The sequence below is a fragment of the Hyperolius riggenbachi genome, chromosome 2 (assembly GCF_040937935.1).
Source record: "Hyperolius riggenbachi isolate aHypRig1 chromosome 2, aHypRig1.pri, whole genome shotgun sequence".
Taxonomy (NCBI): Eukaryota; Metazoa; Chordata; class Amphibia; order Anura; family Hyperoliidae; genus Hyperolius; species Hyperolius riggenbachi.
In genome coordinates, this window is record NC_090647.1 from 560,797,161 (window position 1) to 560,824,400 (window position 27,240).

Consider the following 27,240-nt stretch of genomic DNA (forward strand, 5'->3'; position numbering starts at 1 on the left):
TTTATAAATAGGTGCCATTCATACTTGTCACTCTGCAATGCATCCGCGGCGATCCGTTGCAGTAAGTGAACCTGACTTCTGTGCAGTCAGTGATAATCCCAATTAGGCGGATGCGTCGCTCCCTGTACATTGGGAAGCAGCATGGGGATCCCCATTGCATGTAGGATTTTTTGGTGTTTATTGGTGATTGTAATGCTAAACAGAATGATGATGGCAGGAGATACTGATAGATGTGCAGAGATGTTACATCTCCCTGTAAGTAGCAATGTGGAGATCAGTGGTAATTGTAATGCTAAACAGAGAATGATGATGGCAGGAGATACTGATAGATGTACAGAGATGTTACATCCCCCTGTAAGTAGCAATGTGGTGATCAGTGGAGATTGTAATGCTAAACAGAGAATGATGATGGCAGGAGATACTGATAGATGTGCAGAGATGTTACATCCCCTGTAAGCAGCAATGTGGTGTTCAGTGGTGATTGTAATGCTAAACGGAGAATGATGATGGCAGGAGATACTGATAGATGTACAGAGATGTTACATCCCCCTGTAAGCAGCAATGTGGTGATCAATGGTGATTGTAATGCTAAACAGAGAATGATGATGGCAGGAGATATTGATAGATGTACAGAGAAGTTACATCCTCCTGTAAGTAGCAATGTGGAGATCAGTGGTGACTGTAATGCTAAACAGAGAATGATGATGGCAGGAGATATTGATAGATGTACAGAGATGTTACATCCCCCTGTAAGTAGCAATGTGGTGTTCAGTGGTAACTGTAATACTAAACAGTGAATGATGATGGCAGGAGATACTGATAGCTGTACAGAGATGTTACATCCCCCTGTAAGTAGCAATGTGGTGTTCAGTGGTAACTGTAATGCTAAACAGAGAATGATGATGGCAGGAGATACTGATAGCTGTACAGAGATGTTACATCCCCCTGTAAGTAGCAATGTGGTGTTCAGTGGTAAATGTAATGCTAAACAGAGAATGATGATGGCAGGAGATACTGATAGATGTACAGAGAAGTTACATCCTCCTGTAAGCAGCAATGTGGTGATCAGTGGTAAATGTAATGCTAAACAGAGAATGATGGCAGGAGATACTGATAGATGTACAGAGATGTTACATCCCCCTGTAAGTAGCAATGTGGTGATCAGTGGTAATTGTAATGCTAAACAGAATGATGATGGCAGGAGATACTGATAGATGTACAGAGAGGTTACATCCCCCTGTAAGTAGCAGTGTGGTGATCAGTGGTAAATGTAATGCTAAACAGAATGATGATGGCAGGAGATACTGATAGATGTACAGAGATGTTACATCCCCCTGTAAGTAGCAATGTGGTGTTCAGTGGTAAATGTAATGCTAAACAGAGAATGGTGATGGCAGGAGATACTGATAGATGTACAGAGATGTTACATCCCCCTGTAATTAGCAGTGTGGTGATCAGTGGTAAATGTAATGCTAAACAGAATGATGATGGCAGGAGATACTGATAGATGTACAGAGATGTTACATCCCCCTGTAAGTAGCAATGTGGTGTTCAGTGGTAAATGTAATGCTAAACAGAGAATGATGATGGCAGGAGATACTGATAGATGTACAGAGATGTTACATCCCCCTGTAAGCAGCAATGTGGTGATCAGTGGTGAGTGTAATGCTAAACAGAGAATAATGATGGCAGGAGATACTAATAGATGTACAGAGATGTTACATCCCCCTGTAAGCAGCAATGTGGTGTTCAGTGGTAAATGTAATACTAAACAGAGAATGATGATGGCAGGAGATACTGATAGATGTACAGAGATGTTACATCCCCCTGCTAGTAGCAATGTGGTGTCAGTGGTAATTGTAATGCTAAACTGTAACGATCGGTGTAACACCGAGAGGGTCTGACTACCGGTGAACTGCAGTATCACCGAGAATACAGAACACACCCGATTATTGATGATCTGCAGTATCACGGACAATCAGATACATCTACTAACCTCTGGACACCTGAGATAGAAGTGAGTGTTTGGTGTAACAGTAACACTATAGGACTGTACCTTAGGGGTAGGTACAGCAGCAGTAAGGAATACTGCACAGAAGTATGCTCCTTCCGTAAGCCTAGACTCTCCCGGGGGAGGAGCTAAGCAGAACGTGGGAAGGACAGAGCGTGAGTGACACCAATGAGAGGGTGTCACTAACAGATCTGGGAACTGCCTCTAACAGTAAGGCTAGTTCTCGAGGTCGGGCAAGCCAGGTCGTTAACACACAGACAGATAAGTACTAAATCAGAAGACAGATACATAATCCAACAAACAGGCAGGTTTGGCAATGGAGAATCAGAATAACGAGGTACAAAATCAGGAGGCAGATATAGAGTCCAGGAACGAGCAGAGTTTGGCAACAGGATATCAGAAATAGCAGAGCACAGAATCAGAGTTCAGGAGGATCAGTCAGGCAAGCAGAAGGTCATAACAAATAATACAATTCAATATTCCTAACGCTAAGGTGTGAGCTCTGTGATCATCAACACCTTTGGAAACTATGCTAGAACACAGATACTGACAAGGTCTGAGTGCTACCACACAGTGATCGCAACGCCAGACACCAGAGAAATGACCAGCACCCAGTATATATACATCAGCGCTTCCAGCGCCTCCCCTAAGTGCTAGACCAATGAAAAGTGGTGGAATTGTCAGCTGACCTTCTTCTGGCTGTCATATAAACTCTGCCTCTCAGCGCGCGCGCGTCATTCTGAACCTGTGTGGACTAACAGTCCCAGCCACACCAGTCACGTCTTGCAATGTCTCTGCTGGCCTGCACGCGGGGTGGGACGCACCGCTATCTGTACATGCGGTGGCCTCCCCGCGTCTGGTCAGACTGTCAGCAGCAGGCCTGTGCGCGCAAACCGCCGCATCAGACGCGGCGGTTTCTCCGCGTTCCGCTATGCCAGCCGCAGAAACGGCCACCTCATCCTGCGTCCATGCGGCGGCTTTTCCGCGTTTCTTTACATAAACAGAGAATGATGATTGCAGGAGATACTGATAGATGTACAGAGATGTTACATCCCCCTGTAAGTAGCAATGTGGTGATCAGTGGAGATTGTAATGCTAAACAGAGAATGATGATGGCAGGAGATACTGATAGATGTACAGAGATGTTACATTCCCCTGTAAGTAGCAATGTGGTGATCAGTGGAGATTGTAATGCTAAACAGAGAATGATGATGGCAGGAGATACTGATAGATGTACAGAGATGTTACATCCCCCTGTAAGTAGCAGTAGCAATTGCAACGCTGAACAGCAAATAATGATCGCATGAGATAATGATAGATGTACAGAGAAGTTACATCTCCAGTGTGGTGTTCAGTGGCGATTGTAAAGGTCCGTACACACGCCGGACTGGAGGCAACGACGGGTCCGTCGTCACCTCCCACTGGGTGGGCGTTCCAGCGACAGTCCGGCGTGTGTACAGTCTGTTGGCGGACTGATACGGCTGTTTCTGAGCGATCCGCCCGAAACGCTCAGAAACAGCCGTATCAGTCCGCCGACAGACTGTACACACGCCGGACTGTCGCTGGAACGCCCACCCAGTGGGAGGTGACGACGGACCCGTTGTTGCCTCCAGTCCGGCGTGTGTACGGACCTTAATACTAAACAGAGAATGATGATGGCATGAGATATTTCATAGATGTAAAGAAATGAGAAATGGCAAAAATGTCACAGTGGAAAAGATATGTCCTATTAAAATGCAAAAAGATCAAAACTTGATTTAATCGATCACGGATTTAATCACGGATTTGTCCGTTATTATGCATATTCGGCCCGGGATCACGCCCGTGATCGCAGAAAAAAAATATCCGTGATTATAAAAGTAAACCCGCCGACCTTAGCGGTTTATAGCAAAGTCCCCTTACATGATATAAACACCAAATTTGCAGGATTTGTTAAGTAGAACATGATTTTTTTTTCAAAAAGACCTTATAGTTTTTGAGATAATCGATTTTAAGGGTTCAAAGGAAAATAGTATACATTTAAATGTGGTAATGACAGTTAATGTATTTACCGCATTTACATGTATACTTTTTTCCTTTGGAATTTCCTTTGAATCTTTAAAATCGATTTTCTCAAAAACTATAAGGTCTTTTTGAAAAAAAATGTCCCCTTGTTCCCACTGTTCTGCTTAACATATCCTGCAAATGTGGTGTTTATATCATATAAGGGGGCTTTGCTATCAACTGCTAAAGTCGGCGGGTTTTGGCCGGATTTAATCACCAATACTTGTTCATTAGAATCTTTAAATTCGATTTTCTCAAAAACTATAAGGTCTTTTTGAAAAATAAATTTAAGTTGTAGCCACTAATCACCTTTACAATCCATGCAACTTTGGTGATTGTAGCATGTATGGGGACATTGCTATTAACGTCAAAGGCAAATCCGGATCACGCCGGTGATCACGGATTCTTCAGGCAATCACAGCTAAAATGCGAGCCAAATTCAGAAGTCTGTTTCAAATCTGGATCAAAATCATGACCTATCCGGATTTTCATTCGGCCGTGGCCGGATTTATTCGAATCCGTGATCGGGGGTATCCGAGCAACACTAATGGCTGACAATGAGAGCCGGATGCCTGAAGAAGTTGTCTACATCTGGTCACGAATCTGACAGTGTCAGTGAGACTGTATTCACGTGTGTCACCTCCTATACCTCACCTGGAGATGGAGGGGCGATTGTTACATTACTGCTGTCATGTGACACTTTATTATCCACAATACAGATGAGGATCACTTCCTCAGTTTCTCTGCCGGGTGTGTATGTCTGCTCCCGGGACAGGGTTGTCCCATTTCTCGCCAGCCATTTGTAAGTCACATCGGGGGTGGAGGTCTCGCAGCTCACAATTAGCTTCCCTTCAGTAGTGCATTGTGGGATGGTGGGCTTAGACACACGATCTGGAAGAGTAAAGATGGACAGTGATAAGCTAGTAATTACAATTTGGTAAAACATAGCGGAAGAGAACAGCATTCTATAAATACACAATAAGGATTATAACTCCGGCTTGCATGCATCTTTAACCTCCCTGGCGTTCTGGACGAGCTAGGCTCGTCCAGAGACGCCGGAGGTCACCGCTCAGGCCCCGCTGGGCCGATTTGAATAATTTTTTTTTAAAAAACACATGTTGTGTTTGATCGCCGCCGCCAATCCGCCGCTACCCGCCGCGATGCAGGGCCCCCCCAGGCGAGACCCCGTGCGCTGCCTGGCCAATCAGTGCCAGGCAGCGCTGAGGGGTGGATCGGGTCTCCCTGTGACGTCACGACGTGCGTCGTCATGGCGACGGGGGAAGCCCTCCTGGGTATCCCGTTCAGAACGGGATTTCCGGACGGGTGATTGCGCCGGCGGGGATCAGAGGGGTGGGAGGTACGCCGCAGGGAGGGGGGAATCATGTAGCTAGCGCTAGGCTAGCTACATGATACATTTTTTAAAAATGTGCAAAAAACGTTCCCGCGGCGGCAGGGCCGTGGGAATCAGAACGCCAGGGAGGTTAATATGCAGCTTCAAATTTGGCCAATCAGGGGGCACCACTGCTGATCTTGATAGGTACTTTTAGACGCTGTAAACAGTTTGCACTATACTATAACTTCGGTAACCATCTCGGAAATAGGTTTGTGGCTATAACCCTTTTCTTCCTCCAGAGGGTGCTATATCCTTATTGTTTTTTTATTTGTATTACATGGATCCAAGTTTTGACCACAGGTGTATCATTAATGATGGAAATGAACCCAGAAGTCCTCTAGTCTCTGCTCTAAAAGATACACAACAGCAAATAACCTTTAAACCAAAAAAACATTTCTTTGTTACAACTGATACAAATCCTAAAATAAATCTGCAGTGCGTCTTCTTCCTGATTCATGGAAACAGACATGTTGTTAACATCCTGTGCTTTCTTATGAGCTTATCTGCTGTGGCAGTCAGCTGACACAGGGGAGAGATCAAATTACAACTTGTGATTAGACATAAATAAGGGGGAATTAAACAGGCTCTCACTCTCTAAATACATACAGGGTGCATTTCTCTATATTTTACTTCAGCCCTGTGCAGGAGTTCAGCTCCACTTTAAAGCAAACCTGTACGTTTTTGAAATCTGAATGTTAGATACTTTAGTGTTCTCCCCGGGCTTGTTTAGTTGGGTGCTGCTCCCGGCTAATTTTGGTGACCACCCGGCTGTCATCGGCTCACCTCCTCACCCTCCTCCTATGCTGTAAGTATAGTTGCACAGAGAAGCGCTAGCCCTACATTCAGGGCCGGGCTGAGGCAGAGGCGAGAGAGGCTCCAGCCTCAGGGCGTAGTGTAGGAGGGGGGGCAGGCAGAGGCAAGAGAGGCTCCAGCCTCAGGGCGTAGTGTAGGAGGGGGGGCAGGCAGAGGCAAGAGAGGCTCCAGCCTTAGGGCGTAGTGTAGGAGGGGGGGCAGGCAGAGGCAAGAGAGGCTCCAGCCTCAGGGCGCAGTGTAGGAGGGGGCGCACAACTCACCCAGCTATCATTCCTCTATTGTGTTTGAAACAGAGAGAAATAAGAAAAGTGGATACATGGCAGTGACTACAGGCCAGATAACTAGAGACTAAGGTGTTTGGGGGGGGGGGGGGGGGGGGTTGGGGACCCTGGGGTGCCTCTTAGTCTAATAGCAATCAGTGTGACAGCTGGGGTGGGGGGGGGATGGGGAGGGGTGCACTTTGGGGTCTTAGCCTTGAGCGCTGGAGGACCTTGTCCTGGCTCTGCCTGCATTCTCTCATTGTCTAGGCCGGATTTAAGTCAAGACCACATAGGCCATGGCCTAGGGCACCAGCACCACAGGATCTGCTGCTATCTGGGGGTCCCAGGTCTGCTGCTGTCTGGAGCTCCCAGGAGGAAGGGGGATCCAGAGGCTTCCCCCTCCCGAGGTAAGTACCCCCCCAGGGGCTTTTTTTTCTTACAGGTTCTCTTTAAAGCTCCGTCTACACGGAGCGATGTTCCTTATCAATCGAGCCACTGATGCGGCTCGATTGATGAGATCCGACAGGTAGGATCTTGTTACCGCCGATTCCCTGCTTGTTCCCCACAAGGGGACAATGGCAGGGAATCGAGCGGAAGATAAGCGGCGCAGGGACGAGGGCGGATCGAATCCGACGTAAGCGCGGGTGAACGGGGACGCGGCGGGTACGCACGGGGATGCGGAAGAGGCGATCCGGTGGCTAATCAAGCCGTCGGATCGCCTTGTGTAGACGGGGCTTAAGATGCCTTCACTGAAACAGAACATCCAAATAGGGTCTTGAGATGATGTTAGATGATTTATGACAAATAGATAAGACCGTTTGTTTACTCAATCCCAACATAACAGAGACTCTGCCTGGCACAGAGGGATGGTAAATTCCGAGTTCAAGCGTTAGCAACAAGCAGAACTTTAGTCTTTAACTTTGACAGCACTTGTCTATACGATGATAATAATTCCACAGTGCATGCAACGTTCATGCAAATTGTATGCAGCCTGGAACTGGGCCAATCACATGCAACTCCTGCCGATCTGGATTAGCCCAATTCCAAGATGATTACAGTCTGCATGAAATTTGAATTCAACATGCAATTATCTGTATCTCATTGATCATCTTCAATCATTCCTGCCACACGGTGCTCGGGAATCTGTCACTGCCAATAACCTCAACACCTGCCAGCTACCATGGGATATTTAACTGCTCTGCTACCGCCTAACACCGATGAGCGGTCAGAGACTGGCTCCCCCACGACTGCCTAACGCTGATTGGCGTCAAGTACGGTGGGCGGGGATTATCAGGGAATGCGCATGCGCTCGCGTTCCCTGCACCGACACAGAGCGGCGATCCGTAAACAGCCTGCCAGCTGCAATCGGAGCTGGCAGGCTGTTAGGGAAGAAAAAAGCTGTTATTTTCATTTGTACAGCGCTGCGATCTAGTGCAACACTGTACAGGGGACAGTTTTGTCACTTAGCTATCCCCTCGAGTGGCTCACAATCTAATCCCTCTCATAGGCTGGTACCTATGAGAGGCAATTGTAGTGGTGGATCTTCGGGGAGGGAGGGAAGGGGGGAGGTAGAAATTAAAATACAAAAATAGCCTTTTTTATAAAAAAAAAAAAAAAAAAACAACAATAAAATTATTTAAAAAAAAAAAAAGAAAATTGACATTGCAGCAGCAATCAGATCCCATCAACAGTTGTATGGCTGAGCAATAAACTGCTAAAGCTGCAGAGTGCTGAATTGTAAAAAATCGCCTGGTCACTAGGAGGGATGTAAACCTGTGGGGTCCTCAAGAGGTTAAAAATACTGGCACAAAATGCTATACTTACCTAAGAAGAGGCAAGCCTCTGGATCCTATTGAGGCTTCCATCTCTGTCCTCTGCTCCCCCATTGCTGCTTGCTGGCCCTCCAAAGATAACCGATAAGGGAGGGCCCATATGAAATTACGGTAACTTTTTCTCCTGAGTTTTCTCTTTTTTTTCAAGTTCTTTTTAAAATAACTTTTCAGCACTTAGCAGTTGAAAAAGTTCTGAAAATTAGGGGAAAAGTACGATATTAATTTGAGTATTTTCTCACTTGCTGGTGATTTCAAAGTCATTTTATTGATAAGGTTTGAAAATATCACTTAGGGGAGAACTCAGTAGAAAACGTTAATTGCATATGGGCCAAGGGCTTGTTGGGGCTGCACTCCCCTTGAAGCACGAGCGCGGTCGTGCTGCTCCTGCGGCTCTGTGATACTGCAGGTGTGGTCAGGTTCATGCGGCTGCAGGATGGCCGTGCTTAGCTGGAGCATCCGCAAGCATCAATGGTGGAGCAGAGGCGCCATGAGAAGCCTTGTTAGGATCCAGAAGCTTGTCGGTAATCTGATCGGGGCCACGCTGCTCTTGAGCATAAGAAAGAAGCGGGTCAACAGCTACACAGGGCTGCCCCAGTCTGCTACTCATGAGATTATACAGGGAAGAGGATAGACCAGGGGTGGGTAAACTACGGCCCACGGGCCATATCTGGCCCGCCGATATAACAGCCAAAGACAAGTAGGATATTATTATCAGGGGCACAGTAGTTTTGTTGTACATTGTGTCAGATTATATATACATACCACGCACTATAAGCCTTATATCGGTTTCCTGAAATCTGTTATCCACCAGTGCTTCTGATTTGTAGAGCTTAGAGTCCTCCTTTGTCAGGTTTTTTATGGTCACGAAGCCGGTAGTACGACCGGTAACATCTATAGTCGCTCTGTCTCTGAGGTGATAAAATACAGGAGGTAGTGCTGGAATCAGCTCCAAGTCCACCAGCTTATCACCGTTCACCTTCCAGTTTATTTCTGTGGGCCGACCAGAATACCTCGACTCCAGTGTGACATCACTTCCTACCTGTCTGTATATCACATCTGCTGACTGAGCTGTGGAGAAAACAGAGGATGAGATTTCCTAAAATGGACATATCAGATGCTGCTTGGTTGCCCTGGACAGAAGTCTACATTCTATTCAAAGCTCCTCCCCCTTTACCATCAACACCTACAAGAGGTCATCAGGGAGGAGCTGGGAGAGAACACCAGCCACTCAGCCAGTCTTTCACTGTAAACACAGAGCTGACCCCACCCACCTCCTCCCAGTGTTCCACAGAAGAGAGCAGAGGGAGGAGTTAGGCGTTGTCCGGTAATGGCTCTGTGCTGGGGAAGCAACACCCTACTCTGCTGACAGCTCTGAGCTCTCTGCCTAGATTTGATTGACCTTTCTAAAGTAAATTGCTATAAAACAGATGCGTTAAAATATGAAAACTGCGTAAATAATGGCAGAGTCCACTAGTAACTTAACTAAGCATAAAAAATCTGGGAGGGTGAACTGGGGCATTAAGGAGGGCACCATTACATTTAAAATAATCTTATGCAATATTTAATATTTATCTGTATAAAAATACAAACAGAACTAATAAGTGATGTTTTTAAATATAATTGCTATTGCAATCAGGGATGCTCACCGGATGCAATCACGAGTGATTCAAATGAGGTTTATTTGGTGCAGGTGTGCAGCGGGGATACAAGGGGTTATTTACCCATAATTCCACTGTCCGCCCTGCGTTCCAAAGAGCTTGCACGCGTCTCATTGCTGAGTTGCAAGCCTCACACTGGCGCACTTCCTCCTTCAAGCCGGAAGAAGGAAGTGTGGGACTTGCAACAAAACCAATAGGACATGTGCAAGCTCTTTGGAGAGCAGGGCGGACAGTGGAATTATGGGTAATTAACCCCTTGTCTCCCCGCCACAAACCTGCACAAATTAAACCTCATTTGAATCACGAGGAATCACTCGTGATTGCATCCGGTGAGCATCCCTGATTGCAAATAATAATGACGCTGTCAGACATTGGGGAACTGAGGGGGAGTTACATATTTCCCTTAGTAGTGGGGAGTCTCTAGATGCTTCCTAGACCCCCCTGCAGCCCCCCAATCCAGCACAGTGTCCCTCTATAACTATTCAACTTGCACCATCTGTAGTGCATATAGACTGGACATGTGCGAGTAGGGTTTCAGTGGAATTTTATTATTTAGTATTTATATATAGCGCCAACATCTTCCACAGTGCTGTACAGTATATTGTCTTTTTACTAACTGTCTCTCAGAGGGGCTCACAATCTAATCCACAGGTGTCGAGCGCCAGGCCTGGAGGCAGGGCTGGATTACTAACCAAGCACCTGAAGCATTTTCTTGGGGTCCCAGTGTAAGTATAAGGGCCCCAGATGACTCCCCTAAGTCCCCTTCTTTCCCTCTCCGTGCAGCCGGGCTGTGCGGGTTCAATACAGTAAGAAACTCACTGGCTTCCGCAGTGCCCCCGGCGTCCTTTCCAAGGTTACAGCAACGGCATGTGACAGTACGTTCTCTGCACGTCACATGACAAGAGACGCGCCGTACGTGCTGTCACATGGTGCCGCTGTAACTGGGAGGAGGACGGCAGGGCACTGCTGAAGAGAACTGTCATGATCATCGCAGCCAGGAACGTCGGAAGCCGGTGAGAAGCCGCTGATGATGACGGAGGAGTTCCAGCCACTGAGCGGCTGATAGAAGGTAAGGTGCTGACTCCTTGGTTGGCTGCATGTCGGGGGGAAGGGGGGGCGGGTCCACTCTGTAAGTCCACTTAGGGCCCCATTCAGCCTTAATCCGGCTCTGCTTGAAGGGCCAGATCCATGCCGGTGTTTAGGATGGACTGAGAAATAGATGAGTGTGTTGTACCTGATGGACCACATCTTTCCTAACTCAGTCCCATCAATTAATTTGAGCTGTGTCAAAAATGTGTGAGGACCTCGGCCCTCGAAGGACCGGTTTGACATCCCTGATCTAATCCCTGCCATGGTCATATGTCTATGTTTGTATCTGTAGTGTTTTTATCATAGTCTAGGGACAATTTAGGGTAGAGACAGTTAACTTATCTCTATGCTTTTGGGACGTGGGAGGAAACCGGAGTGCCCAGAGGAAACCCACACAGACACGGGGAGAACATACAAACTGATTAAAATGAAGTCATTCATACACAGTTTTTTTTTCTCCATGCACGAGCGTTTCATTCTACTGGGCATGCAGAGGGTTCCCACTGCTGAGGTAAGTATGTTACTTTTTCCCAGTTTAGGTGTCCTTTAGGTTTTACATTTATTTTATGTGTTGCGATACTCGTCTGTTGTATCGCACCACAAAAAAATGTTATTCATATGACCCTGCCGAGTGCATCGAAAGTATCATATGCATAGCGCCGGGCCCCGCTCCTTCCTGTTCGACAGGAAGTACATGTGCATAATTTACACTACCTGCGTAGCGCGGTGCTTGTGGTAATGCGCTGCTTTCTCCGCACTGCAACAGACTGCAATAAGTGTGCAAGGCTTCATAGATTTGAACTGCTTTTGTGGCCCTTTGCGGTAGGCAAAGAGTAACGCAACGCAGGTTTAGCCTGCAAGTGTAAAAAGGGTCTTAAAGAAGACCTGTAATGAAAAAAAAACCCGCTGGGGGATACTTACCTCTGGAGGGGGAAGCCTCATAAGGATCCACAGGCTGTCCTCCTCCGTTCCTCCGTTAGCCTGCCCGGGTCCCTCAAACCGCGGCGAGATCATTATTTACCTACCGCGCAGGTGCACTAGCCGCTCTTCATTCGAGTTAAGGTGGAAATAGCTGAACCTGATCGATCCGCTCTACTGCGCAGGTGGGAGTTTTTTTGTGCCTGCGCAGTAGAGCGGATACGATCGGGTTTGGCTATTTCCGCCTAGCCTGCGCAGGATCGCGGTAGGTAAATAATGACCTCGCCGCGGTTTGGGGGACCCGGGCAGGCTAACGGAGGAACGAAGGAGGATGGGAGAAGCCCCGTTAGGATCCAGGGGTTTCCCCCTCCTGAGGTAAGTACCCCCCCGAGGGTTTTTTCTATGTACAGAGTCTCTTTGAAGTGTACCTGAAGGCAAAATCGGACAAAAAGTTAGATTCTTACTTCAGTAGAGGGAAGCCTCTGCACAATCCAGTAGCTTCCCCCATCCCCCTCGAGCTCACCGTTCCAGTGCTGGGAGCCTCTGAACCTATTCCATAACCGCTTATCGAATAGGTTTGCGCAGCCGCGCTCCTGTATGTGTACAGATGTGGCCGCATTGTGTAGGTGCAAGATGGCCTGCGCAGTAGCAAGGAGCTGCTTGTGCATGGCTTTCTCCTATATGCACAAGTGGCTCCATGCTACGTCAATGCGCCTGCGCAGGGTGGGCGTGCTCTTTCACTGACGGGGGCGTGGCTGTGAAGAAGCTTGTTCTGGCGACCGGCGGGGCTCCACCAGGATTGGAGGATCCACAGACTTTCCTCTACTGAGGTAAGTATCTAACTTTGTTATTTTCTAAAGTAACAGGTTTGCTTTAATGAGCTAACTTTTCTCTTGAGTTTTTTCACCCTGCCTATAAAATACCTTTTCAGCCCCCGGCAAGCAAAAAAGTATACAATTACAAAGTAAACAATCAATATGACTTTGCTTACTTACTATTTAGTACTTATTACTTTTTTAGGTGCTGAAAATGTATTTTGTGAATAAACTGAGAAAACATCTCCGGAGAGAAGGTTCAGGAGAAAGATCTGTATATGGTGTGTTTACAATACGGTTACAGGAAGTTGGTGGCTTCCTCTTTAGTCAGGAAGTCCTCTTCCACCCTGACTCCACCCCAGACACACAGGCTTACATTCTCACTCACCTCGGTATACAGTGATCAGCAGAGTATGCAGGAGGATGAACTGACAGTAATTTGTGGTTTTTCGCTTCATTTTTTTCCATTCAGAACTATAATATTCAGTGGTTGTGTCATCCTAGGCAATGCTGCATCGAAAACTGTGTGGAGATTAACAAAAAAACATGAGATCACCCACAGCAGATTTTCAGCATTATTACTGTATGACTACCTTTACCAGCTATTCTTCACCAAGTACCACATGGCATGGTTCTCCACCTATCTATGTAACTATCACAGGTGTCCCCTGAGCCCTTCAGTAACATCCCAGCATCATAAGAATCCCCTGAGCCCGCCCCTCAGGAGCGTCACCAGAGCCAATCAGGAACATCGCAGCAGCATAAGCATTCACTGAGCCCACCCCCCTGGAGCATCACCTGAGCCCGCCCCTCAGGAGAGTCACCTGAGCCAATCAGAAACATCTCAGCAGCATAAGCATTCCCTGAGCCCACCCCCCAGGAGCATCACCTGAGCCCACCCCTCAGGAGGATCACCTGAGCCAATCAGAAACATCTCAGCAGCATAAGCATCCCCTGAGCCCACCCCTTAGGAGCGTCACCTGAGCCCAGAAAACACACAAAAACAGACTAGTGTAATTCCAGTCTAGGGTTCTCTTTGTGATGTTTACAATTGGATCCTGTCTTTGCCGAGCTAATTAGCCTTAGTTTTATCACCCGTGTTAAGGAAAAGATATCTAAAGCTGGTCATACACACATCGCTTTTGATCGCTTTGATTGAATCTGCAAAACAAAAGCTTGCCTTCTTAAAACAGAAGGTATTTGCGATAATTCAGGTTGGAGTGAGCATATGGTGTCTCCCACAATGCATTACTGCTGAATATGCAAATCATCCTTTGTTGTCCCTGTAAGCAGCCACACCTCCAGATCCGCTGCAACATACATATTGGTTGGTCCTCATCAGTGCATGGCGTGGATTAATGTGGCTCTATGGAGTAGGACTTGAAGCACCCAGAGTTACAGACTACCCAGCAAGCTCATGGTGAACCAGAACTCCCAGGAGTGTGTAAGGGGCTGCAATGGACCAAAAATCCCTCTTACTAAAATGCTATGCAAAACCGCACCAAACGTTTATTTCCTAAATCAGAATTTATTTGCCATTATTCAGGTTGGAATGAGCATATGATTTCTCCCACAATGCATCGCTGCTGAATATGCTAATCATTCCTTTGTTGTCCCTGAGGGCGCGTTTCCACTTGAGCGGAAACCGCCGCGAATCCGCAGAGTTTCCCCGCAGGCGAGAAACTCTGCCATAGGGTGCAATGGTAACGCCGGCCGAATCGCTACCGCTAGCGATTCGGCCGGCTTTTCCATCCGAATCGGCGCGGGAGGCTGCGGATCCCATAGCCGTGCATGGCACGGGATTCGCCTGCTTTCCCCGCAGACCTGGAAGAGCCGGCGTGCGCGCACCGCTCAAGTGGAAACGCGCCCTGAGAGCTAAACACACCTTCAAAAATGTCATTAGAAAACAAAAATGTGCATTAAGTGTTATAATTTAACAACATCAAACTTCAGTCTACAACTGAGAACAGCTGCAATATTATTTTAAATTCAGATAATTTTTTTTATATACCCGAATATATACTGTACAGGCAATTTTCTACTTACAAACAGGTTACATTCCGGAGATTGTTAGTAAATTGTATTAGCTTGTAAGTTGAGTCCTGCAGTGAAAATAACGTAATGAAAGGAGTGCTTAATTTTTTTACAATAATTATTTATTACCTCTTTAATTTAGTCAGTGTTTGCCCATTGAAAAATATTTCCTCTCCCTGATTTACATTCTGAAATGTATCACATGGCGACATCTTTACTGCTGGCAGGTGATGTCAGTGGAAGGAGATGCTGTTTTTTTGGCAGTTGGAGACAGCTGTTATTTTCCACAATGCAACAAGGCTCCCACAGTGTGATGTCAGTACCATGGCCCTGACATCACACTGTGGGAGGGGTTTCACCACAATATCAGCCATACAGACCCCCCTGATGATCCGTTTGAGAAAAGGGATAGATTTCTCATGAAAAAGGGGGTATTAGCTACGGGTTGGGATGAAGTTCAATTCTTGGTTACGGTTTCTCTTTACAGCTGGTTCACACGGTCGTCTGCCGAGCTTTTGCTCGACATAGCGTTTAAATGCTGGCATTTAAACGCCAGCGTTGAACCTCTAGCTTTTAAAGGCTTTTGGGAAGCCTTCAAAGTTAGCGGTTCAGGTCCCTACACTGGTTTCCTGGCATTTACCGCCTCTGAAAGCAATGCCAGGATGTACCACCAGGCTTACATGAAAGCCTGCAAAAGCTTGTCCCGAACGCTCCCATTCACTTGAATGGAATGGCGGTAGATCCCAAAAAACGTTGCATCCGCAACGCCGCGTTTAACACCACAAAAGCGTTCGTGGGAACCAGCCCTTAGAAATGGTGAAATGTGGATATATCATTTACTTTCAAACAACTCTGGATTTGGACATATACTGTAGTATAAACTATGTTTTTTAGCTGTATTCGATGCTTTTAACCGCTTCGCATCCAGACTTTGTTTCCCCCATATGGACCAGGGCAGTATTGACAATTTAACTGTGTCCCTATTTAATCAGCAATAACTTTATTTCTACTTATCACACATGAATGAAATATATTGGGTTTTTTTTCCAAGACAAACCAGGCTTTCACTGTATGGCATTTTTACCCTCAAACAATTTTTGTTTTATATGCATTTTAATGCGAAAAAATGGGAAAAAAACACATTATTTCTCAGTTTTACCAATTCCAGTTTCAAAATAAAATGCGCTACTATCCATAAAAACACAAATTTTGTTTATTCTTACCGTTTATCACAAAACTTAGATTATGTTCCTGTCACAATTTAGGGTGAAGATATTGGATTCTGAAATAATGCTACAGAGTGTATTTTTCACTATGAACTGAGGTAATAAAAAGTATTTTTAATGGTAAAAATCAATCTCATTAGCTCAGGGAACATATATTCCCTTTCACCAATTAGTGCTGCATCAGATAGTGCAGGAAGTGTGCACAGAAGCAAGCCCAACCCTGCACAACACTGCTTTTGCTACAAGACGTATATCTACGTCCTCTTGGCTTAGATGAAGTCACAGAGGACGTAGATATACCGTAATGGTGGATAAAGTGGTGAAAGTGTTTTATTTTTTTTACTTTTTTTAATTTTCAAAACAAGTAACAGTAGGAGAGAATGTTTCATAGCTGATAAAGTATTGCATACATACAGTGGCTTGCAAAAGTAGTCGGCCCCCTTGAAGTTTTCCACATTTTGTCACATTACTGCCACAAACATGAATCAATTTTATTGGAATTCCACATGAAAGACCAATACAAAGTGGTGTACACGAGAGAAGTGGAACGAAAATCATACAGGATTCCAAACATTTTTTACAAATCAATAACTGCAAAGTGGGGTGTGCGTAATTATTCAGCCCCCTTTGGTCTGAGTGCAGTCAGTTGTCCATAGACATTGCCTGATGAGTGCTAATGACTAAATAGAGTGCATCTGTGTGTAATCTAATGTCAGTACAAATACAGCTGCTCTGTGACGACCTCAGAGGTTGTCTAAGATAATATTGGGAGCAACAACACCATGAAGTCCAAAGAACACACCAGACAGGTCAGGGATAAAGTTATTGAGAAATGTAAAGCAGGCTTAGGCTACAAAAAGATTTCCAAAGCCTTGAACATCCCAAGGAGCACTGTTCAAGCGATCATTCAGAAATGGAAGGAGTATGGCACAACTGTAAACCTACCAAGACAAGGCCGTCCACCTAAACTCACAGGCCGAACAAGGAGAGCACTGATCAGAAATGCAGTCAAGAGGCCCATGGTGACTCTGGATGAGCTGCAGAGATCTACAGCTCAGGTGGGGGAATCTGTCCATAGGACAACTATTAGTCATGCACTGCACAAAGTTGGCCTTTATGGAAGAGTGGCAAGAAGAAAGCCATTGATAAACAGAAAAGCAAAAGGAGTCCCGTTTGCAGTTTGTCACAAGCCATGTGGGGGTCACAGCAAACATGTGGAAGAAGGTGCTTTGGTCAGATGAGACCAAAACTGAGCTTTTTGGCCAAAATGCAAAACGCTATGTTTGGCAGAAAACTAACACTGCACATCACTTTGAACACACCATCCCCACTGTCAAATATGGTGGTGGCAGCATCATGCTCTGGGGGTGCTTCTCTTCAGCAGGGACAGGGAAGCTGGTCAGAGTTGATGGGAAGATGGATGGAGCCAAATACAGGGCAATCTTGGAAGAAAACCTGTTGCAGTCTGCAAAAGACTTGAGACTGGGGCGGAGGTTCACCTTCCAGCAGGACAACAACCTTAAACATAAAGCCAGGGCAACAATGGAATGGTTTAAAACAAAACATATCCATGTGTTAGAATGGCCCAGTCAAAGTCCAGATCTAAATCCAATCGAGAATCTGTGGCAAGATCTGAAAACTGCTGTTCACAAACGCTGTCCATCTAATCTGACTGAGCTGGAGCGGTTTTGCAAAGAAGAATGGGCAAGGATTTCAGTCTCTAGATGTGCAAAGCTGGTAGAGACATACCCTAAAAGACTAGCAGCTGTAATTGCAGCAAAAGGTGGTTCTACAAAGTATTGACTCAGGGGGCTGAATAATTACGCACACCCCACTTTGCAGTTATTGATTTGTAAAAAATGTTTGGAATCATGTATGATTTTCGTTCCACTTCTCACATGTACACCACTTTGTATTGGTCTTTCATGTGGAATTCCAAAAAAATTGATTCATGTTTGTGGCAGTAATATGACAAAATGTGGAAAACTTCAAGGGGGCCGAATACTTTTGCAAGCCACTGTAGCTGTCAAAAAATGACACTAGGGAAAATTATACCAAAGAACATGTATGAAACAGTATGATTGGATCCCGGAGAGAGAGGCGGTAAGCTTCTCCATGATGAATATAGATTGGACTTTATTGATTAAGACCGCTCTATAGGGAGGGGCTGATTTCCAAGTCCCATCCAGGAAGGCCCTGCTCACATTACAAAATTGTCCTAAATAATGGTTTTAGGACTTAGTGAGACAGGGTCTGGATGGACAGGGCACTCCCAAAACATCGACACCACCAAAAACCACATGCCCCAAAATTCAAAGACTTGTGGGAAGAGCCACCAACAACAGTGAGCTTGGCCAGCTGATGCCTAGAGCCCTCAAAAACAGGAATCTGATGGGATAATTCCCCAACCCTTCAGCTGAGCCGGGGTCCTAAACCAATCATGGAAAATTCTATAGCTATGTTCCTTTATTATGTTATTAATAGAGGAAAGAATCTGAGATGAGAATAATTTTTCCCATTCCTCCTCGGTCCACTGTGAACTTAACCTATCCTTGTAAAGATCTTACCTGTCAGCGGTTCCAGCGAGGGCTCAGGCAGCACTGGGCTGCTGCAGGAAGCTTCCTCTTCCTATTTCTGCAGCGGCATCCCCAGCACCCCTGCAGCTGTGACTCAGCATGTACATTCCTTCAGCCTCCCAGAGCAGTTCTTCTTCATAGGCTGAGGAGGTGGGTGTCAGCTGACACACTGGTTGGCTGACACTTTTCTGCTGGAACCTTTGCTGATTGGCCAGTTCCTTTTCTGGGCTGGTTTGTGATCTTTTCCATCTGTATATAAGCTCTCTTCATTCAGTTGCTCACTGCCCGTGATAGCATTCAGTACGCTGGGGCTGGGCACTTTGTCATTCTGTGATAGTATTGTATTTATATGTGTTTAGCCTAGTTGCTCTGCTAGATATATAGGCAGTGTTTGCGATATATATATATATATATATATATATATATCCTTTAGACTAGCTTTGTTATTTTTCTGATATACTGTGTATGATCCTAGCCTGTTAAACGACCACGACTTTGTCTCAGCCTATTGTACCTCAGCCATCTGTCCACCCGTGTATGACCCTAGCCTGTTAAACAACCACCACTTTGTCTCAGCCTATTGTACCTCAGCCATCTGTCCACCCGTGTATGACCCTAGCCTGTTAAACGACCACCACTTTGTCTCAGCCTATTGTACCTCAGCCATCTGACCAGCCTTGTATGATCCTAGCCGGTTAAACGACCCAGCTTCTGTCTCAACCTTTTGTACCGCAGCTATTCGACCACACGTGTATGACCTTATTTACGTTTTTGACTACGATTATGTGATCCTCATATTTTACACCTGTACTAATCGTGATAATCCTGCTGTTTGATCATAGCTTGCGAAACAAATGGGTGGGTGTTATGCCACAGTTCAAATAAGACAGTTGAGACCAGACCATCAGGAAGATGGGAGGATGAGTCCACTGCCTCCACACTGTTCAGGGTGGTTCGGATACCTTGTCTGACTCTGAAAGCTACACAATTATGTGGACTTGTACAAACTTGAAGAAATCTGATTGTGGGAGCTGAATTAAAGTATTATAAACTACTTATAGCAGTTTATACAATACTGTAACATTTAACTACAAAAATAACAGCAATGTATATTTTGTACGTGAAGACAACTTTTTTTGTAACTCTGAAACATTTTAACTCAAGTCGTTTCTAAGTAGGGGACTGTCTGGTATATAATTGCATTTGGAATGAAATGATAAAAATTGTGCCTGAATAAAGGCTTCAAAGATTGCCCAGAAACGTGTGTGGCTGTCTGAGAGCTCTGCCTGCCCTGCGGTGTCTGATAACACAATCTCTCTACACACACACTGCATGTACTGCGCCTTCTGCTCTGTCACACCAGCCCAACTCCTCACAACTCTCTGTTTACCTCTTCTTGTGGTTTTGGATGGAGCAGGAAAAGGTTAGAACCTTATCAGGCTTTTATCACAGTCTGTGTCCCCGTTGGTGAGAACTTTCCGTACTATAGCAGAGTATTGCCTGAATGAGAGAGGCAGTGAGCGGAAGTTTGCTGCTGTTGGAGTATAGGAATGAAGTTAAAGGAAACCAGAGATGAACGCTTTGGCACAAAATAAACATATCCCCTGATAGATTTTACAAAATACATGCTATACCTGGTATTTTTGCCGCTCTGGTGTCCCATTTTTTTTTTTTTACTAAAACTCCATGCAAAACACAGTTCATCAGAAAATCATATTATTTAGTGGGCTGTGTGCAAAATGAAATCACCATTTCTAAAAACCTCTTATGACTAACAAATATAGATTTAAAAAAAAAAAAACAGCAGACACTCCTTCCTCGGCACCAGCAGCTCCTCCCATCTCATAACAGCTCTCTGTGATGCTGAACAGGAAAGCAGAGCCAGAAGGGGGCAGGCTTGGGCTTGAAAAGACATCAGAGAAGACAGACTCGGCTATAATGATTCCTGAGCAAAGCCAGACTGAATGCTTAGTCGGGGATTTTATCAGGGCTGATAACAATAAGGCTGAGCAGTGAAGAATGAAACAGAGAGCAGGGTAGGTGTTTTCTCTAATGTTCCCACTGATATATATGGTAAATACATGAGGGTGCTTCGTCCCTGGTTCACTGTAAGTGTTATGTTTTCATCCAATGGTTTGAAGTTCGGTTTCTCACCTGTCAAATTCACATGCAGTTTCATGCAAAGTGACATCGCATATTGCCAGACACCTATTGTAATCCTCCGGGCCTACTATTGTACCTATTGTAATCCTCCGGGCCCATAAGCAAGTCTAAGTCCCATGCCGTCCTCCCGTGGTGAGCCCCGGTAATAGGCTCAGTCGTGTCCAGTCTGCGCATGGGCAGTAGACCCAGACTGACGCAACTGAGCCTATTTCTGGGGCTCACCGCAGCTGAACGGTGTTAGACGTGTTTATGGGGTGAGAGGAAGCCCCTGGAAAGTATCAAATCTTTACTTTAGCTGATCTCTGGTTTACGTTAAATCATGCCTGATGTTGTTCTCTATCCTGTCTCAAGAACATAGATAGAAAAGGCATAGGCAGAGGCGGGACAAGGTCCTCCAGCACCCAAGGCTGAGACTCTAAAGTGCGCCCCTCCATCCCTCCCACCCCAGCCGTCACACACTGATTGCTATTAGACTAAGAGGTGCCCCAGGGCCCCCAACACCTTAATCTTTAGTTATCTGGCTTGCAGTCACTGCCATGTATCCCCTTTTCATATTTCTCTCTGCTTCAAACACAATAGGGGAATGATAGCTGAGTGAGTTGTGCGCCCCCTCCTATACTGCGCCCTGAGGCTGGAGCCTCTCTCGCCTCTGCCCCGTGCCCCCTCCTACACTGCGCCCTGAGGCTGGAGCCTCTCTCGCATCTTCCCCGTGCCCCCTCCTACACTGCGCCCTGAGGCTGGAGCCTCTCTTGCCTCTGCCCCGCGCCCCCTCCTACACTGCGCCCTGAGGCTGGAGCCTCTATGCCTCGGCCCGGCACCCCCTCCAACACTGCCCTGAGGCTGGAGTCTCTCTTGTCTCTGCCCCGCCCTGCTCCCCCTCCTACACTGCGCCCTGATGCTGGTGCCTCTTTCGCCTCTGTCCGGCCCCCCTCCTACACTGCGCCTTGAGGCTGAAGCCTCTCTCGCCTCGGCACGGCCCTGGGCATAGGTCAATAAACTAAACTGTAAAATACATGTGTGTGCATACTTATAAAAAGTCATTTTACTGCTACCAACACTGGCAGTGTAGCTCGAGCTGTGCAATTATGTAACTTGTGTTATGCACTTTTGGTTCCTAGATGTGAGTCTTAAGGTGGGTACACACATCAGATAAAAGTCTTTGGAAAATGAAAGATCACAGACCAATTTTACCCCCTTCCATGTAGTATGAGAGCCATACCTACACAGTCTATTGTATTGAGCTGAACTCCCCATCAGAGAGAAATCTTTGCAAGATGCTGAACACAAAGATGCTGTACACATTCAAAAGATCAGTATCTGCAAAAGATCTGTTCCTGCAAAAGATCTCTCTGATTACAGAAGGCAGAAGATCAGCATAACAGTTTGGGGAAATGTCATTTCTCGCAAAGGAAACATGGCAGCCCCCGTACTGCTCTCACTTTCACTTACAATTGATTTACAGAAAACTGAAACAAACTCCCCCCACCCCCCAATAAAATAAATAGAGAGGCTTTTTAAAAATAAGAGTTCGAGTAAAGAGTTTTGGCCATATAGAAATACCGGTGAAAGGACAGCTCTGCTCCTCCTCCTCCTGTACCCCTCTCCAGTGCTGGGGGGAGGGGGGGGGGTGCGGGTGCTGAGTCCTCACAGTGGATACTAGAAGGGGGCGTGTCACAGACTACCAGGTGCTGGAGTGTACCTGGGGGTCTGACGGGGAGGAAAGAAGCAAAGCGATCACCTAACCATGATTTCTGCATAGGACTAACACTTATTTCAACATTTCACACGCATGAACTTACTTGAGTAATGGTCTGCAGTCGTGGGGACAGTGTTGGAGCCTTTAGTGAAGTCAGTTTCCTGGAATTAATCTTCAATGTCCATTATTAGCGGATTTATCTCCAAAAACCTATTAATAAGAATATTAATAACGCTACAACCCGCAGCCTCCTCTCACCATCTCTTGCACCAAGTCAGCACCCGCCAAGTCCGTTATCACTCCTTCCCCTCGCTGTACTCACAGGAAAGGCGGGGGGGGGGGGGGTGTCTGCAGTGTTGTGTCTGACTGGTAAAAACCTCGCTCACACAGGACACAGGTTCTTTGCTTCATCTATGATAAATGTAAATTCTGCCTTCTATTTTGTTGTTCAGCACATGTCTGTATTTGACAAAGTATTTTCTATTTATATCATAAAACTAATTAAAAAAATAAAAAATATATGGTGATTATTTTATTGCAGCAGCACAAGTAAGTTTTTTGATTGGATTACTGTATTTTTCGCCGTATAACACACTCTGAAATATAAGACGCACCTAGATATAGAGGCCCAAAACCAGGTAAAAAAAACTAAAAAAATGTGTGTGTGTGTGTGTGTGTGTGTGTGAATGTGTGTGTGTGTGTGTGTGTGTGTGTGTGTGTGTGTGTGTGTGTGTGTGTGCCGTGATCACTCGAAAATGGCTTGACCGATATATATACTAGCTGATGGCCCGGTGTTGCCCGGGAATGTATTTAGCTGGTGTCGGCTCCGCCCCCCATTTTTTTTTTTAACCCTAACACACAAACACTCAATGACCAACTTTGTGAGCTTTGGCATAAATAATTTGTATATTCCCATAGAAATTAATTAAATCAGATAGGCTATTTGTGGCTCCACCCCTCTCTAGCATTTGAACCCCAGTCACTCAATGACCAACTGTACCAGGTTTGAGGCATCTGCCATTAACAGTGCAAGAATGGCATCAATTTCAATATTCCCCTTGAAAATCAACAGGTGAATATTGATTGGCTTTTTTAGGCTCCACCCACTTTTCTAAATATTAATCCCAGTCACCCAGTAACCAACTGTGCAAAGTTTGAGAACGCTGCCATTAACAGTGAAGAAGGGCTGCAGTTTACATTTTCCCAGGGAAATCTGTTTTTGACTCCACCCCGTTTTTGTAACCTTGACGCAGCAGTCACTCAATGACTGTGAATGGAAGCAGTTTATCCAGCAAAAGAAATCTGATTAGCTGTTCGTGGCTCTATCCCTTTAGTGAATTTGAACCCAAGCCACTTAATGACTGACTGTAGCAGATTTCCCCTTGAAAATCAACAGGTGAATTTTGATTGGCTGTTGTAGGCTCCACCCACTTTCCTGAATATTAATCCGAGTCATCCAGTGACCAACTGTGTCAAGTTTGAGAACCCTGCCAATAACAGAATGGCTGAAATCAATCTAACAAGTCTGATTGGCTATTTGTGGCTCCACTCCTTTAGTGAATTTGGATCCCAGTCACCAAATTACTGACTATCAGGTTTAAGGCCTCTGCCATTAACAGTGTGAGAATGGTAGCAATGTAAATATTCCCCTTGAAAAATCAATAGGTGAATTTTGATTGGCTGTTGTAGGCTCCACTCACTTTCTAAATATTAATCCCAGTCACCCAGTGGCCAACTGTGTCAAGTTTGGGAACCCCGCCATTAACAGTGTAAGAATGGTTGCAGTTTATGTTTTCCCATGTAAAAAATGTAGTTGTTGGCACCACCCACTTTTTCTAACCTTGACATACAGTCACTTAATTACCAAGTGTATGAGCTTTGGGGTCCTTGGTATCAATAATTTGTATATTCCCATTGAAATTAATCAAATCTGATTGGCTGTTTGTGGCTCCACCCCTTTTCTGAATTTGAACCCTAGTCACCCATTGACCAACTGTACCAGGGTTTGAGGCATCTGCTATTAACAGTTTAAGAATGGCAGCAATTTAAATATTCCCCTTGAAAATCAACAGGTGAATTTTGATTGGCTATTGTAGGTGCCACCCATTTTTCTGAATATTAATCCCAGTCACCCAGTGACCAACTGTGCAAAGTTTGAGAACCCTGCCATTAACAGGGTAAGAATGGCTGCAGTTTATATTTTATCAGTGAATTTTGTTTTTGGCTCCGCCCACTTTTTGCAACCTTGACACACAGTCACTCAATGACCAAGTTTGTGAGCTTTCAGGTTCCTGGCATCAAAAATGTGTGAATGGAAGCAGTTTATCCAGCAAAGAAATCTGATTGGCTGTTTGTGGCCCTGCCCCTTTAGTGAATTTGGACCCCAGTCACCCAATGACCGACTGTAGCAAGTCTGAAGCCTCTGCCATAAACAGTGTAAGAATGGCAGCAGTTTCAATATTCCCCTTGAAAATCAAGGGGGGAATTCTGATTGGCTGTTGTAGGCTCCACCCACTTTCCTGAATATTAATCTGTGCCTAGTTTGAGAACACTGCCATTAACAGGGTAAGAATGGTTGCAGTTTATATTTTTCCCATGTAAAAAATGTAGTTGTTGGCACCGCCCCACTATTTCTAACCTTGACATACAGTCACTAAATTACCAAGTTTATGAGCTTTGGGCCGGGTCCTTGGTATCAATAATTTGTATATTCCCATTGAAATTAATCAAATCAGATTTGCTGTTTGTGGCTCTGCCCCCTTTCTGAATTTGAACCCCAGTCATCCAGTGACCAACTGTACCAGGTTTGAGGCATTTGCTATTAAGGCCTCTTTCACAGTGCAACGTTAAAGTCGCACGTTAAAACAACATTTAACGCAGAATAACTCACTGCAATGTAAAATCAATGCCCCGGTCACAGTGCACACATTGCATTGGTGTCTAACGCTGCACGTTAAGTGAAAGTACTGCATGCCGTGAGTTATATTCGCTATTAGCTGCGTTTGACTGTTTGCACATGCTCAGTAATGACTTGGAAGCATACTGTTCATTGCCTGTAAGCTCTACTGTGTGCAACGATAACAGGGCATTAAGTTGCGTTGCGAGTTTTTTGGGGCGTTGCATTGTAATTTGCGTTGCGACTTTAATGCTGCATCAAAACGCAACATCCTATTGTGATAGAGGCCTAACAGTTTAAGAATGGCAGCAATTTAAATATTCCCCTTGAAAATCAACAGGTGAATTTTGATTGGCTGTTGTAGGCGCCACCCATTTTCTTGAATATTAATCCCAGTCACCCAGTGACCAACTGTTGCAAGTATGAAGCCTCTGCCATAAACAGTATAAGAATGGCAGCAGTTTAAATATTCTCCTTAGAAATCAATAGGTGACTTTTGATTGGCTGTTGAACGCTCCACCCACTTTCCTGAATCTTAATCTCATTCACCCAGTGACCAAGTGTGCCAAGTTTGAGAATCCTGCGATTAACAGTTTAAGAATGGCTGCAGTTTAAATTTTCTCATTAAAAATGAATGGCTGAAATTTGATTGGCTGTTTTATGCTGTGCCCAATTTTCCTGGATTTGTAACCTCGATCACCGTGTGACCAACTGTGCCAAGTGTGGGGACTCTGGCTTGATTACTGTGAGAATGGCAGCCTTTTACATTTTTCCCATTGACATGAATGGGTGAAATCTGATTAGCTGCTTGTAGCTCCGCCCAGGTGTGCAGGGGGGACGCGAGACCCCCAGAAACTATCATCCCAGGTAGTAAGGGATCTGTGTACCAAGTTTCGTTCAAATCGGTCAAGCCGTTTTCGAGTGATCGCGGCACATACATACATACATACATACATACATCCGATTTTATATATATATAGATATATACAGTACAGATCAAAAGTTTGGACACACCTTCTCATTCAAAGAGTTTTCCTTATTTTCATGACTATGAAAATTGTAGATTCACACTGAAGACATCCAAACTATGAATTAACACATGTGGAAGTATAGTACATAACCAAAAAGGGTGAAACAACTGAAAATATGTCATATTCTAGGTTCTTCAAAGTAGCCACCTTTTACTTTGATTACTGCGTTGCACACTCTTGGCATTCTCTTGATGAGCTTCAAGAGGTAGTCACCTGAAATGATCTTACACAGTCTTGAAGGAGTTCCCAGAGATGCTTAGCACTTGTTGGCCCTTTTGCCGTCACTCTGCGGTCCAGCTCACCCCAAACCATCTCGATTGGGTTCAGGTCTGGTGACTGTGGAGGCCAGGTCATCTGGCACAGCACCCCATCACTCTCCTTCCTGGTCAAATAGCCTTTACACAGCCTGGAGGTGTGTTTGGGGTCATTGTCCTGTTGAAAAATAAATGATGGTCTAACTAAACGCAAACCGGATGGAATAGCATGCCCAGGGCCGTGCCGAGGCAGAGGCCGGACAGGCTACAGCCTCTGAGCGCCTCCCCTAGAGGGCACATTCCTCTTCACTCTCCCCGCTTGCCCCATTCCTTTGCTCTCTTCCCTCCTGCTCTCCAATCTCCCCTGCTACTAATCTCTACGAATCCCCTCATTGTCCTCCTCCTATGTGGCACAGAGCGCTCCCTCCTGCCCTGAGGTGTAACAGCCACGCTGTCATCAAAGAGATGACAATCATGGCTGTGTGCATTGGGTTGCTAGGCAACAGCAGGAAGCCGACTTCTGCTGGAACGG

At 45.5% G+C, this 27,240-nt stretch overlaps 1 protein-coding gene across 4 annotated transcripts in view; it reads right to left on the reverse strand.

Moving 5' to 3' along the window:
• Positions 1-27,240, reverse strand: part of LOC137547379 (uncharacterized) — a 187,146-nt gene that overhangs the window by 45,923 nt on the left and 113,983 nt on the right. For 2 of the 4 annotated variants that reach the window (XM_068270926.1, XM_068270924.1), the window contains 3 exons: positions 13,221-13,354; positions 9,115-9,420; positions 4,709-4,945 (listed from right to left, as the gene is read on the reverse strand). In XM_068270926.1, the coding sequence (XP_068127027.1) occupies positions 4,709-4,945; positions 9,115-9,420; positions 13,221-13,290 (613 nt within the window). In that variant the 5' untranslated portion in view covers positions 13,291-13,354. Of the gene's footprint in view, positions 1-4,708; positions 4,946-9,114; positions 9,421-13,220; positions 13,355-22,391; positions 22,420-22,630; positions 22,806-27,240 lie in introns of those variants that run through there. The other 2 variants (XM_068270925.1, XM_068270928.1) reach the window with 2 other exon arrangements.